Source organism: Myotis yumanensis, unplaced genomic scaffold (assembly GCF_028538775.1).
Source record: "Myotis yumanensis isolate MYYU_CA2020_CCGP unplaced genomic scaffold, mMyoYum1.0.hap1 SCAF_11, whole genome shotgun sequence".
Taxonomy (NCBI): Eukaryota; Metazoa; Chordata; class Mammalia; order Chiroptera; family Vespertilionidae; genus Myotis; species Myotis yumanensis.
The window spans coordinates 71,740,001-71,755,733 of NW_027223762.1; the positions used below are offsets into that span (position 1 = coordinate 71,740,001).

Here is a 15,733-nt window from a genome sequence, read left to right on the forward strand (position 1 = left end):
TATTCAATATGTGTTTTCCGATGGTCTTAGGCGACCCCTGTGAAAGGGTTGTTCGACCCCCAAAGGGGTTGCGACCCACAGGTTGAGAACCGCTGTTTGCCCCTTGCACAAATTTTGTGCATCGGGCCTCTAGTGTATAATATAATATGTGTCCATCAATTACCCAGAAGAGTTTATTTAAAAGGAACTTATTTGTTTACCAACCATTCAGGGCACTTAGAATATTCTGTTGTCTAAGTAGACATTAATGGAAAAGAATGTTAGACACGGGAAAAAATTAGCCTCAGATGCAAGAGTTAAAAAGTAGTGTGCTGCATTAAGTCATTGATTCTAAGTTATGTTTGAGGAATCCTGCCAATGCAAGTAGGTGGATCTGTATGTATTAAACCTAACTGCCAAGTAGAGTAGAAAAATCCTACAAAACTCACTTTCCTTTCACACAGTAGCAGAGCCATGAAGTTCACGGATCCTTCCCACAGAAAGCTTAAACTTAATGTTGCTTAAACGTCAGAGCAGAATATTCTGAAATGTGAACTGTGATTTTTTTAATAATCTGTAACTGGCTGTCAAGAAGTCATATTTTGATTATTAAACTAAGCTATTCTTTAAACTTTAAATCATCAAGTGTTTATGAAACAGTAATTATGTGCTTATATTAGCTTTCAGAATAAAAGTCAGAGATTAACATGAATTGGAAATATTTTTACAAATAAAATATCGGATGCAACCTTAAGACCCTTCAGCTGACACCCTGCAGAGGGAGAAGCAGGACAGCAGGGATGGCAGGGGGGGACAGCGGCAGCAGGACCTGCAGTGCTGGTGTTGGTTACACAGCTGTTTGCTTTCTTTTAAAACACTGAGTTATTTATTTTAGGTTTGTGTAGTTTTCTGCATGTGTGTTATATTTCAAAATTAAAAGATCTCTATATAAAAACATGCCTAATACAAACATGAAGAGTTTGGACACCTGTCCCTGTCAGTGTCCTGGGGAACAAAGCCCATTTGGGGGCTGAATGCACTGGCTGCCCAGCTCTGCTTATCAACTAACCAGTGTTTAAATTGTGACAGATAATGTTTACATATTTAATCAATTCAAGAAGCTGGTAATACTGATACTGGGCTGTAGATGGGGTAAAGGAAAAAACATTTTTCCAGAGACTTTATTAATGACTGCCATTTGTTACCCAAGGCTCATCCACTGCAGAGTTCAGCTGGGTTCACAGAGGGCTTCTCTCGACATTTCATCTTGAACCTCATTTTAAAACCTGGAGAGAAGAGGTCTGTCAAAGTAAAGTTTACTCCCGTTCACAACAGAACTGTTTCCTCACTGATCATAATCAGGTACGGCCTGGGATGTGAGTGCGCTGTGATTTTTAGCACTTCTGTAGAAGTTGTTACTTGATTTGTGTCCATATGAGTTTGCATATTTATTTATGGATATGTTTTTTGGCTTTGTCCAAGACACACAACGCCTGATGAAAGTTACTTTGTGATTGTGTTCATAGCTAAAGACCTGAATTGTGCTTACTGTGCATATATGGCTTTTAAAAATAAAAAACCCTTGCTTTTCTTTGTGGAAATATTTTTTAATTCTTAAAGTATAAATGTCTCACTCTTAAATTTACTGTGTTAATTTCCACATGGTGGTTTATAAAATAATAGTAAAAATTATGGATCAAAATATTGTGCGAATATAATAGGAGAAAAATGTGTAGTTCTTTACTTGATCTTAGCCAAAAGGCCAAAAAGTGATGAAAAATCTGTAATTCTTGTTCTTGCATAGAAATAACCTGACCGTGATGGATGCTCTGATGGTCCAAGGACAAGGAACAACCGAGAACTTGAGGGTGGCAGGCAAGCTTCCTGGTCCAGGGAGTTCTTTACGCTTTAAAATCACAGAAGCATTATTAAAAGATTGTACAGATAGTGAGTATTGCTAACAGGTCCCCGGGCACAAATTTCATCATTTGCTTTCAACAGTAAATAATTCCAAAAACAAGAACAGTATTTCTCTCGGTGCACATGTGCATATTAGTGATGAATACTTCAGATTTTTAAGAAAACATCCTGACTTGCTTTCAGGGTTGTTTGATTTGGATCTTAAAAGATTTAAAGTACCAATATTCATTTCATGCCTTGGATTACTTACTCTGATGTAAAAGATAAAGCATGATCAAACTTTGGCATCTGAAAGGACCTGTAAAGTGGAGAACTTCCTGCTGAAGTCTGGTAAAGCTGGACTCGGGCACGAGGAGGTGCTTCATAGTCACCAGACGTGTTCCCGAGGAACTTGCTCATCATTTGGACCTGGAGCACATGCCGCAAGAGTTATACTCACTCCCCGTATTTCTCCCCTTAGGTTTGAAACTGAGAGAACCGAATTTCACATTGAAAAGAACATTCAAAGTAGAGAATACAGGACAACTTCAAATTAACATAGAAACCATTGAAGTCAGTGGGTACCCATGTGAGGGATATGGCTTTAAAGTCGTTAATTGTCAAGAGTTTGCACTAAGCGCCAATGCCTCTAAAGACATAATTATATTGTAAGTATTTTCTGATAGGGTATAATGAGTCAGTAGCTTCTCATTAACTTTTTATACTAGAGTTATTCACACTTGGTGCAAATATGTTTTCATACTTACAAAAAAGGGTCTTTATCCACAAATGTATTTACTTGGTGTTTTTTGTTTTGTTTTTCACTCAATCTTTGTTTAAGTTATTTTTTGATAGCTTGGTTTCAAAATTGTGAAACTTCTAACCCCAGAGTGGATGAGATAGTCTTAGAAACCAGTTTCAAAATTATTTTCCGGCTTGTGTTAAAGCAGAAGGTTGGTGGCCTCAGCAACAAAGCAGACACGTCATACATGCCGTTTTCCATGTTGTACCATGTATGAACATGTGTGATTTTTGTCAAGACAGTTTCAATTCCTGTGTTGGTGATGGTTGCAGCATATTTTAACTAATTAATAAGTTGTCATGTTGTAAAGTTTATGTAATAAAATATAACCTGTCCCCTTAATTGAATGACAATGTCATGATCTTGGTGGACATTGCCTTAACAGGGAACTGCGTTCATCACTCTGAGTAAGGCACAGTGCTTGGCACCGACAGGTCCAGTGAGGAAAGCACACCTTTCCTCAGGTGCACATCGTCTGGTTGGGGAACATACAGTTAACAAAAATAAAAATACAATAATTGGGCAGAAAGCTGGACTGCAGGAGACAAAGAAAAGATCACTGGGGCTTGGACAGCATTTTTTAAAAGCATCATTGGGAATGTATCCTGGGAAAACTGTGGATTTAGAGAAAGAAGGAGGGAAGGGAAGGAAGCTCAGAAACTACTTTCTGAATTAATAATTACAGGAGCAGGTTGTTACTGTTTTTATGTTATTTCTCCTTATCCACAGAATATAATTGTTATTGTTATTAACCTCATGGGAAACTTTCTCCATCTTAAAATAAGGAAGGTGAATAAAAGTGTTACACTGAAATTCTGTGTTATATTTCAAAGGAGTATGAGACTGGTAGTGTATTTAAACTGCTTGCAATATATATGTAAAATTTGATCTTAACTGCCATTATTCTGTTTTAGGTTTACTCCTGATTTCACAGCATCTAGGGTTATTCGTGAACTGAAGTTTATAACAGCCAGTGGCTCTGAATTTGTGTTTATATTGAATGCATCCCTTCCGTACCATATGTTAGCAACCTGTGCAGAAGCCCTACCCAGACCCAACTGGGAGCTGGCTCTGTATATCATCATCTCAGGAATAATGAGGTACTTGTCTTCTTTCCAGGTTGGTATTCAGCATCACTGGGCATTGTCCAGTGCCCACCGTGTGCCAGTCGTGTTCTGAGTGTCAGGGGTCCTCCATGAACAGACAGGTCCAGTTTACGTACCTGCTAACACAGTCCAGCTTATATATCTGCTCCACGTCTAGTAGAAGCAATCAAAACTGAGCATTTTTTGGTGGCATATACCGTAAACAACACTCTGTCTGACTTTGCAATTCACTATATAAATTAAGTGCATGTTAATTTCTTAAAGGAAAAAAAACACTCCTAATTTATCAGTTATGTGACTTGGGCATATGTGATTTACCCTACAGTGTATTCTTCTGGAGTCTCACCTAAGCAACAGAAAACTAATTAGAAATTGTTTTTATATCCTTAGCATTCTTTTTTCCCCCCAGTATATTTCTTTGTGTTTTGAGAATCAGATATAGTCTAACCCACATATCCTTTAAGGGAATAGAGTTGACCTAGAGTTAAAACTAAAAGAAAGGATAAAAGCTGCTTTTGGTAAAAGGAAAGTATCCTTTAGTGACTGTTCTGATACAAATAATTACTTCCCCCTTATAAGCCTTGTGTAACTTGGCATTCTATAAAAATGTGGTACAAAAATTTGGTACACAAATTTTTATCCATAGTGCTTTGTTTTTTGACTGGCCCATTAAAAACTTTCATAGGCATCTTTGTCTTTTATATGATACTAGAGGCCTGGTGCATGAAATTCATGCACAGGTAGGGTCCCTATGCCTGGCCGGCTATCAGGGCTGATTGGGGCCTTTTGGCTGCTAGCGAGGACCTTCCTTCCCCCGGCTGCCAGTTGCTGGCTGGGGCCTTCCTTTGTTCCATGCCGCCCCCTAGTGGTCAGGCAACGTCATAGCAAGCTGTCGAACTCCCAAGGGGACAATTTGCATATTAGCCTTTTATTACATAGGATTGTACTTTGCCAAGAAATTCTGCCTTTAATGTCAAATTGGGTTACTCTCGCACTAACACATGAACCCAATTCTCCCTCTCTGTCCCCGCAGTGCCCTGTTTCTTTTGGTCATTGGAACGGCCTATTTAGAAGCTCAAGGAATTTGGGAGCCATTTCGAAGACGGCTGTCCTTTGAGGCCTCAAACCCACCCTTTGATGTGGGAAGACCATTTGATCTCAGGAGAATCATTGGTATTTCATCTGAAGGAAAGTATGTTCACAGGCTGGAAATAAATTCTCTAGAATGTATACATTTGGCTGATGTAATTAAATGAAAAATGCCTTTTTATTTTTACCCAGGGCGGAAGGGATCTTAATTCTAATTGCTTAATAATATGCTGCATGTAGCTCTCAGGTACTAAGAACTCATAGCAAGTAGTCATGTTTTCATTATATTGGTGAAGGTTAAAATATTCTTAGACCCTGGCTTGATTTCTAAATTTTTTATAGAACAGACCATATAGAGTTGTGAAAAGTATTCCTATTCTTTTTTTTTCCCATTGATTTTTAGACAGAGTAGAAGGGAGGGGAGAGACAGAGAGAGACACATCGATTGGTTGCTTCCAGTACCATACGTGTATCAAGCCTGCAACCGAGGTACGTGCCCTTGACTGGAATTGAGCCTGGGGCCCTTCAGTCTGCAGGTCAGCGTTTTATCCACTGAGCCAAACCAGCTAGGACGAGTATCCCTATTTCTTGTTGTTTTTAGAGTATTTATACTGTGATGGCTTTACTGATTAAATAAATATTATTTTTAAGAATTTGTAAGTTGCTATTTACTAACTGCAGTTCATCCTTTTTTCAGCTTGAACACACTCAGCTGTGACCCCAGTCATAGTCGGGGGTTCTGTGGCCCAGGGGGCTCGTCATCACGACCTGGTGCAGGAAGTCATAAGCAGTGTGGTCCGTCAGTCCATCCACACAGCAGTCACAGCAATAGAAACTCAGCTGACATGAACAATGTCAGAGCCAAAAACAGCACCAGTACCTCTAGCAGGACTTCTGCACAGTCTGCTAGCAAAGCAGGCACCCTGGTTCTTGACTCGAACACAGTGGCCCAGGGTCACGCAGCAGGCAGAAAGTCCAAAGGAGCAAAACAGAGCCAGCACAGCAGCCAGCACCATGTCCATGGCACGCTGGAGCAGCACTCTCCCCCTCCACCACCACCAGTGCCTCAGCACCAGGAGCCACAGTCTGGAAGGCTGTCACCCACCCCCCTCGTGCATCCTTCCCACCCAGAACATGCCAGCAGCACAAGGCACAGCTCAGAGGACTCAGACATCACCAGTCTCATAGAAGCCATGGACAAAGACTTCGACCACCATGACTCCCCAGCCCTAGATGTGTTTACAGAGCAGCCACCATCACCACTGTCAAAAAGCAAAGGTAAGCACTGTTCTCACTATGGGAACAGCACACCACGTGAGGGGGAAGCCAGTTCATGTCTCAGGAGCTATTGTGGTCAGAGTTGTGACACACAACTAATTCAGTAGGTGCTCAGATATTTCTCCAACATTGGACATCAGCTCTTCCTTGTCAAAATGCAAATAGAGATAGCCATTTGTCATAAAAGATACTTGTATTTCTTAGATTACTGGCCAAATTGAGAAATTTATTAGACATCTACTGTTTTCCTTTTAGCTGCCTGTGTTATTATGATAGATTGAGTTTGTTTTCAATTATTAAAATAATTTTTAAGACAATGCTGAAATGGAGATCATTTTAACTCAAAAGTAGTATTTCTGTACAGCCTGCTCTTTAGAGCAGGGGTTGGCAGACTACAGCTGGTGAGCCAAATCACTACCTATTTTGTAACATAAGATTGTTTTTTGTTTTGTTTTAATATTTTTATTGATTTTTTTTTACAGAGAGGAAGGGAGAGGGATAGAGAGTTAGACACGTCGATGAGACAGAAACATCGATCAGCTGCCTCCTGCACACCCCCCCACCGGGATGTGCCTGCAACCAAGGTACATGCCCTTGTCGGAATCGAACTTGAGACCCTTCAGTCCACAGGCTGACACTCTGTCCACTGAGCCAAACAAGTCAGGGCTGTAAAATAAGTTTTATTGGCACATAGCCGTACCCATTCGTTTATATATTGTCTTTGGCTGCTTTTGTGCTGCAACAACAGAGTTGAGTAGCTGCAACAGAAGCCATAGGCTCCACAAACCTGAAACTATTTACTGTCTAGCCCAGCCGTGGGCAAACTATGGCCCGCAGGCCGGATCCGGCCCATTTGAAATGAATAAAACTAAAAAAAAAAAAAAAAAAAAGACCGTACCCTTTTATGTAATGATGTTTACTTTGAATTCATATTAGTTCACACAAACACTCCATCCATGCTTTTGTTCCGGCCCTCCGGTCCAGTTTAAGAACCCATTGTGGCCCTCGAGTCAAAAAGTTTGCCCACCCCTGGTCTAGCCCTTTCAGAAAAAGTTTGCTGACCCCTGCTTTGGAGTTCTGTGTACTCTGTTAGTTATCTTTTGCATGGTAACATAAGATTCTCTCATAGTTCCTATGGGTCAGGCATCGGGGTGCAGCTCAACTGGGTTCTCCAGCTCTCAAAGAGCCGCAGTCAAGGTGTTGGCCAGGACTGAAGTCATCATAAGATTCAGCTGAAGGTGGATCTGCTTCCAAGCTCATTCAGGTGGTTGATGGCAGGATTCATTTCTTCACAGCCTGTTGGACTGAGGGTCGCAGTTCCTTAATGGATGTGGCCAGGAGCCTGCCATGGGTCCTCTCCTTAGAGCAGCTCAAAACAGTTGGCTTCCCCAGAGCGAGCAAGCAAGAAGGAAAGAGAGAAAATAAGCTGGCAGGACAGAAGTCTGTATCTTGTGACCTACTCTTGGAAGTGACATCCCATCACTTCTGCAGTACTCTGGTCATTAGCAGTGTGGTCCAGCCCACAGTTCAGGAGAGAGAATTCCATAAGAACACATATACCAGGAAGTGGGGTCCCTGGGAACCATCTTAGAAGTCTGCATGTCATACATACATACACAGGTAGGCTAATAGATAACTTCCAAAATCAAATGTAAAAAGCAATAAATGACCTGGCTGTACTTACATTAATCCTTTATATCCTGAACTCTTTTGCATCTTCCTTTCCTATGGCAGCCATTCCAATGCACATTACTCCTAACCTATTTAAGTACCTCCCTCACTAATGTACCAAGGAGGTTTGCTTTTGGTTTACATAGGGAATAGGGAACTCATAGCCCTAAGAAACCTGACGTCCCTACAGTCCAGGAGTTTTCTTATAAAGAATTTCTTATCGCAGTGATGTGGAGTCCTCTTAGAAGTACATGCATTTAGGACATCAGAATTACAACTAAACTACAGAACAACCATCAGTCAGAACTGCCTGAAAAATAGCTGAAATGAAAGTCCTACAACCAACAATACAGAAAAGAAGCCACATAAAGACTGCTAGCAGGGGCAGAGACAGTGAATGAGTTAGTCCCACACCCACATGTGGTAGATAAAAATCAGGAGGGATATCTCGGCAGTGGAGGTCCCTGAGGAGTGAGGGGTCCCAGCCCAGGGTTCCAGAGCCAGAAAGAGAAGTCCCTATAACTTCTGGCTTTAAAACCCAGCAGGGATTGTGAGGCAGAGGGCTGCTGGAGTCCCAAACAGTTCCTCTTAAAGGGCCCATGCACAGACTTACTCAGACTCGCTCTGTCTAAGCTCCAGCACTGGAGCAGCAGGTCAGAAAGCACCAAAGCTACAGAGGGAGGAACTGAATTGTCCTGCATCAGGGTGAGAGCTGGAGGGGCAGCTTTCTCCCAGAGAGAAGTACTGGCATAAGCCGTTGTTCCTTCTCTGGTCCCTCCCCACCACAGAGACAGCAGGCAGGTGCCATATCTGAGTCTTCATTAACCTAGGTAACATTGTTCAACCCGCCCTGTTGATTCCCTGAGACCCCACTCCACCAACTTGCAGGCCCATCCAAGCTGTTTCCAGTAGCTTTTCCATACAAATGACCTGTCTTGGCTCATGCTTCAGACTTTCCTAAAATGTCTCAAACAAGCAGCATCTGAGTTTGTTGTGCCCCATAACTCTCACTAAGTGGCCCCAGGCCTGGCATTAGCAGTAACCTTGGTAACCAGGTGGCCTCTCCTCGGTACTTCTAGTAGCAGTACCATCTGCACAATGCTTTATAGATCATTCCTGGAGACCCTGGACAGAACACAGGCAGCAGTTGACCTTGGACTACGCCTCCCAGGAGGCCCAGAGCCAATATACACAGTGGACAGCTTCAGGTCATGTCTGTGGCCCACCCAACCACCTCCACAAGTAACACACTCATGAGGCAAACTCAGAGGGCACCAGAGCCCTGCTGAAGTAAGTCCTGTGCCGTGGGTGGGCCCTGCACAACTAATCCTCCACCATAGTTTCAGCCAGTCCTCGAAGTTGATCAGCATGAGGGTAAAATCCTCCTATTTGAGGTGCCAACAGCAATCAAGGCTCAACTACAACAGGAGGGTGTACAAAGCCCACATGGAGGGTAATATACCCGGAGAGCCCAGCCCTGGAGAATGGGGAGACTGTGCCACTGGACCCTAAAGGACAGCAGTCACCAATCAGTGGTCTATGGACCACTGGTGGTCCGTGATGTCCAAAAGGTTGGTGACCTCTGGTTTAAGGAAACCTTTGGAGCAGCGGTTGCCAACTGGTGGTCCACAGACCACTGGTGGTCCATGAGGTCTGAAAGGTTGGCGACCGCTGCTATAGGATACTTACTATATTAGGCCATTATATGAAGCCTGGGAGATATAGTAGTTCTACCTAATATATAGAAACAAACTCAGGAAAGTAGCCAAAATGAGGAGACAAAGAAACAAGTCCTAAGTGAAAGGACAAAAAAAAAAAACTAAATTAAGTTTTTAGAGTTCGAAACCATGGTTATAAGGATGCTCAAGGAACTTAGGGAGAATGTCAATAACATTAAAAACATGAAAACCATAAGAAAGAACCAGTCAAAAATGAAAGATACACTAACTGAAATGAAAAATAAGTTACAGGGATTCAACAGTAGAGAAGATGAAGCCTAAAATCAAATCAGCGATTTGTAATATAAGGAAGCAAAAAATACCCAATCAAAACAGCTAAAAGAAATAATCCATGCCAAAACCGGTTTGGCTCAGTGGATAGAGCGTCGGCCTGCGGACTGAAAGGTCCCAGGTTCGATTCCGGTCAAGGGCATGTACCTGGGTTGCGGGCACATCCCCAGTAGGAGATGTGCAGGAGGCAGCTGATCGATGTTTCTCTCTCATCGATGTTTCTAACTCTCTATCTCTCTCCTTTCCTCTCTGTAAAAAATCAATAAAATATATTTTAAAAAAAAAAAGAAAAAAAGAAATAATCCAAAGAAAAAAAAAGTGAGGATAGTGTAAAGAGCCCCTGGGACCACTTCAAACGTGCAAACATTCACATAATAGGGGTGCCAGAAGGAGAAGAGAGAAAGCAAGTAATTGAAACCTATTTGAAAAAATAATGACAGAAAACTTCCATAACCTGGTGAAGAAAATAGATATATAAATCCAGAAAGTGCACAGAGTCCAAAACAAGATGGACCCAAAGAAGCCCACACCAAGACGCATCATAATTAAAATGCTAAAGGTTAAAGACAAAGAGACAATCTTAAAAGCACAAGAGAAAAAGCAGTTTGTTACCTACAAGGAAGCTCCCATAAAACTGTCAGCTGATTTCTCAACAGAAACTTTGCAGGCCAGATGAGATTGGCAAAGAATACTCAAAAATGATTAAAAGCAAGGGCCTAATACCAATGTTGCTCTACCCAGCAAAGCTATCATTTAGAATTGAAAGACATATAAAGATTTCCCCAGACAAGAAAAAGCTAAAGGAGTTCATCACCACCAAACCAGTATTATATGAAATGTTAAAGAGTCTTCTTTAAAGAAGAGAAAGATAAAAAGTATGAATAAAATGGCAATAAATACTTACCTATCAATAATTGAATCTTTAAAAAAAACAAAATAAGTGAACAAGCAGAACATAAACCAAAAAAAATCTTTAATCCATTTTGGTTTAATTTTAGTGAGTGGTGTAAGATATGGGTCCAATTTCATTCTTTTGCAAGTGGATATCCAGTTTTCCCAACACCGTTTATCAAAAAGATTATACTTTCTTGATGGAGTTTTTTTAAAAAGTGCTTGCATTTGGAGTTATAAAACAATAACATGTCTTCAGTATATTAGTTTCTTCCACAGAAATCTTTTTCTTGTTATCTCAGTAATAGAACTTATGTATTTTAGGGTAATTTTTATAGTAATATCAATAAAGTTTTTAAATTAGATCAAGTTACCTAATGTGTTTTTCCCCTATTGAGGGAATGAATAAAATAAATGGATGTTATCTTTCTTACCACAAGCAAAGAGTTGAGTAGTAAAATTGAATCCCTTGCTGCCTTTGTCTGAGATAGTCTCTAACCCAGCCGTGGGCAAACTACGGCCCGCTGGCCGGATCTGACCCGTTTGAAATGAATAAAACTAAAAAAAAAAAAAAGACCGTACCCTTTTATGTAATGATGTTTACTTTGAATTTATATTAATTCACACAAACACTCCATCCATGCTTTTGTTCCGGCCCTCCAGTCCAGTTTAAGAACCCATTGTGGCCCTCGAGTCAAAAAGTTTGCCCACCCCTGCTCTAACCCGAAGGATAGGACCATTCTCACTTTCAGGGTTATTCATCTAGAATGGGTAGGGAACGTCTGACCTGCAGGCCGTATAAGGTCTGGCCCTGCCAAGGCATTAAGGGTGAGTTAATTAGATATTTGACCAAATATAGCAGGCTAATGTTTAAGTTGATAATTTTGTATGGTCCATGAATTTTGTTATAAATATCTAAATGGCTATTGGCAGAAAAAAGGTTTCCCACCCCTGATCTAGAACATAATTTTAAAGTTAAAGACTGTTTTTTAATTTTCACAGTGGTCATAGAGCTGATCTACTAAAAGATACTTCCTAATGGAGCATTACATTGGTGATTCCACAAGGACACAATGATCACAAGCTACACATCAGGGAATGGCAGGAGAGAATAGGAGATCAAGGGCTGGGGCTTCAGAAGGCACCCCAGGTTAGCTTTTCCATCTAGCCATGTGAATGGATGGGAATGGCCAACCTGTTTGGGCCGGGGTGGGGGGGGGGAGGGGGGGGGCATCAGGCCTCTTCTTACCTCCTGGAATCAGGACATGAAGACAAGACCCAGAGAGCTTGTCACATAAGCACTGGCCAACCACATGTCAGAAATTGTCCTAGCTGATTAAAATAGGCATGTCTTTAGCAGGCTTAATCTTTTCATTTGCTGTGGTAAATGGACTTAAAACCAAATAATTGTTGGTGATTAGAATTTCACCTGTCAAATGAGTATCCTCTCTTCCCTCTCCCCCTCCCCCTCCCCCCCCCCCCCCCCCCCCAGCCCCTCTCCAATTTAGGCAAGCAAATTACTGGTATATATTTCTAAAAGCACCAATAGCCTAGGATTCATAGATTATATAAAGAAAATAACAGTGGTAGCTGTGTTAAAGAGTGTATGTTCATAGATTATGGAAAGCAGCATGTTTTCTGAAGCAGGACAAAGCCATAAAAACAATATAATGCACACATCCTTTGAACCTGTGAGCTCAAATCTGGAAATTTTATATCAGGAAATAATCTTACATACATTATACTTTATAATAGTGGAAAGTGGAAACTGCTTATATGTTAAGAACAGGGGGTTTGTAATTACAGTAAATTAACTTAGGGCAGCATCATACAAAATAATTATACGTGGAGTCTGTCTGTGATACAGGAATTTGACAGATCATTGTCCGATTCCATAGCTAGTTTCCTGTTTCCTTGCTGATGAAGTGGGGTCTGGCAGTGGTGAACATTTGTAAATCACCCATTTTTCTCAGACAGGATGCTAGAATGAGAAATCCAGTCCTTGGCACATTGAGAAGAAAGCTGGAATAGAACTTGGGAGGATGGCTTTTAGGCCAGATGGGCCTCCTCTTTGCATGAGAAAAAGTGTGGTTAGTTAGCTTTTTAGAGTAAACAACACTTCATGGTTCTAAAGAATGAGCACACTTGACAAGAATTAGTATGCCTGAGGATGTGCCACAGCTTGGTCATGGTGCGCTTTTGGGGACTCTGCTTTTAAATGTAAATGAGACATATACCTTTTTATTTTATTTGTTATTTTATTAATTAAAGCGAGCCCCCAGGGTGGTTACTGGTATAAAGGGAAAAGAAAAGTGTCGAGGTCAGATCTCTAGGGGACAGCAGCACCGATGGAGGTCGGAAGAATCACTGTGCCAGGGGAGGGGACGCGGCTGGACAGAGGGCAGGGAGGAGCGTTCTGTGGCATCCAGGAGAACAGGCCTGTGGACTGAGGAGTGCTAGCGTCGTTGGCATTGACAGTTAAGGGGTCATTGCTCACCTTTTCAAAATAGCATTAAGGTACTGGGCAGAAGGCCAAGTGAAAAAGATGAATTTGTAGGTAAAAAGTATAAACTACTCTTTCATGAAATAATTTCGTGCCCAAGTTTTCAACTTAACTAGTGATTTATTAAGTATTTTCTTCTTTTGTGTGCCCTGGCTTCAAGATTTTAGTGCAGTAAGAAAAAATATATATATCACTTTCAGCCCTTTCCTATTTATTAGGAGGTTTCAGGTTATTGTAAATACAGATTATTTCTACACAGAGCCTCTCACCCAGTGAACCTAGTCATGATAAAATGGTCTAACAGCAAGTGGGACATTCGTATCAGGGCTTGACCTTGGTCAGATGGGGAAGACTAAAGGACTCAGTATCACCTACTGAACCTACAAAATCCAGAGTCCTGGGGCTCATGGGGCCAGGGCAGGACCATGCCTTCCCTCTGCCCTGGCTGAGGGGCGCTCTGGCTGTTCCGGGTGGGCCACGGCTGGTACAGTTAAAACAGCTGGCCAGTTCTTTCGAGACTTAATGTCCCAGTTAATGGTTTCAGTCACACCTCCAGAATCAGTGGCAAAGTAGAGGACCAAGTGGCGTTTCTAAAAGTCAGAGCCTTACTGCTTTCCTAGGCCAGGCTCAGCCAGCTTTTTCTGTAAAGGGCCCGATGGTACTTATTTGAGGTTTGATGTGCCACAGACTGTGTTTGTCACATATGCTTCTTTGTTTTGTTTTGTTTTTTAAACCCTTAAGAATATAAAAATTATTCTCTGCTCACAAGGCCTAGAGATCAGGCTACTGGTCAGATTTGGCTGATGGCCCATAGTTTGCAACCTGTTCTACAGGCCAAAGTCTGAGTCTCAGGCGCCTATTAACAGTGGCCATAAAATAGCCTTTAAAGATGCTGTATTAAGTCACCATTGTCAAAAGGGTATATTTAGCAGTGATGAGTACAGAATGGGTTAGCCTGTGGCTCGGGCTCCTATGGCTTTCCCCAGCCTGCCCGTCTGCCCAGGTGGTCCTGCCTGCAGCACAGTCCAAGCTGCGGGAACCGGGATTTCTCTCCAGGTCGAATCAGGCAGGAACGAAGCTCCAGGAGGACAGAAGTGTGCTGCTGGTACTCACCGCTGTGTCCCAGGACGTGGCACAGTGCCTGGGAGACGGTGGGCACTCTATTATGTGTGATGGGTTGATTTCTTATTTGTCTTGGGAACACCATATCTTTTCAAATATGGGCTTTCTGTAGGTGTGTTGTATGCTCTCCATGTGTAACATCATGAGGTATCTGTGTGCCAGGCACTGTTCTAAGGGCCTCACATGATTCTTCAGTACAACTCCAGGAGGGCCTGCCTCCCCAGCTTACAGGTGAGAGGTCAACATCGCACAGCTGGGTACGGAGGAGCCAGGATTTGGAACCAACCAGCATGCCTCTGCGCCGGGGCTCTTGGCACCCCTCACCTAACACATGGGCTGCTCATCCGGTCACCATAGACTTTCATCTCCAGATGGATTTAAAATGATCTCTGGTTTTCACTTCTGTGACTTTTCAAAGCTGTATCGCCCTCTGTGGTCTAAAAAAATATTCCAAGGCAGACTCACAGAATTGTCAGAACTACTGAGTTTACCAAAACGCATTGAACTATACACTTAAAATGGGTACATCCTATTGTACAAAAATTAGGCCCTAAAGTTGATTTTTAAAATATTCTAATCTACAAGCCAAACATGATTTGGAAAGCTTTAATTACAAATCCTATATAATAAAAGGCTAATATGCACATTGTCCCCTCAACCGGGAGTTCAACCAGGGGGCAGGGCCAGCGGGCCGGCTGGCCGGCCAACCTCCCACAGCCCTTCCCCCCGGCCAGCCCATCCCTATTGGCCCTGCCCGGGCAGACTGGACTCCACCCATGCACGAATTTGTGCACCAGGCCTCTAGTAAATAATAATTCTCTAAGGAATGAAGTAGAGAAAGAAGCTTTTTTTAAAAAATATATTTTATTCATTTTTTACAGAGAGGAAGGGAGAGGGATAGAGAGTTAGAAACATCGATGAGAGAGAAACATCGATTCAGCTGCCTCTTGCACGCCCCCTACTGGGGATGTGCCCACAACCGGGGTACATGCCCTTGACCGGAATCGAACCTGGGACCCTTCAGTCCGCAGGCCGATGCTCTACCACTGAGCCAAACCGGTTAGGGCAAAAGAAGCTTTATTAATAAGAAACAGTCCAGCCTCTTTAAAAAAGTTTGAATGGCTTAATATTCTAAGCTGTTTAAAAATAAAAGTTTGGCCATAGCAGGTTTGGCTCAGTGGATAGAGCATTGGCCTGTGGACTGAAGGGTCCTGGGTTCGATTCCAGTCAGGGGCACATGCCTGGGTTGTGGGCTCGATCCCCTTGGGGGGGGGGGGGGGTTGTGCAGGAGGCAACCAATCAATGATTCTCTGTCATCATTGATGTTTCTATCTCTCTCTCCCTCTCCCTTCCTCTCTGAAATCAATAAAAATATACTTTTTTT

At 42.2% G+C, this 15,733-nt stretch overlaps 1 protein-coding gene across 1 annotated transcript in view; it reads left to right on the top strand.

Moving 5' to 3' along the window:
* Positions 1-15,733, top strand: part of TMEM131 (transmembrane protein 131) — a 198,055-nt gene that overhangs the window by 158,332 nt on the left and 23,990 nt on the right. The window contains 6 exon segments of the mRNA XM_070429901.1: positions 1,190-1,341; positions 1,784-1,926; positions 2,360-2,546; positions 3,595-3,780; positions 4,820-4,978; positions 5,573-6,153. Coding sequence (XP_070286002.1) covers positions 1,190-1,341; positions 1,784-1,926; positions 2,360-2,546; positions 3,595-3,780; positions 4,820-4,978; positions 5,573-6,153 — 1,408 coding nt within the window.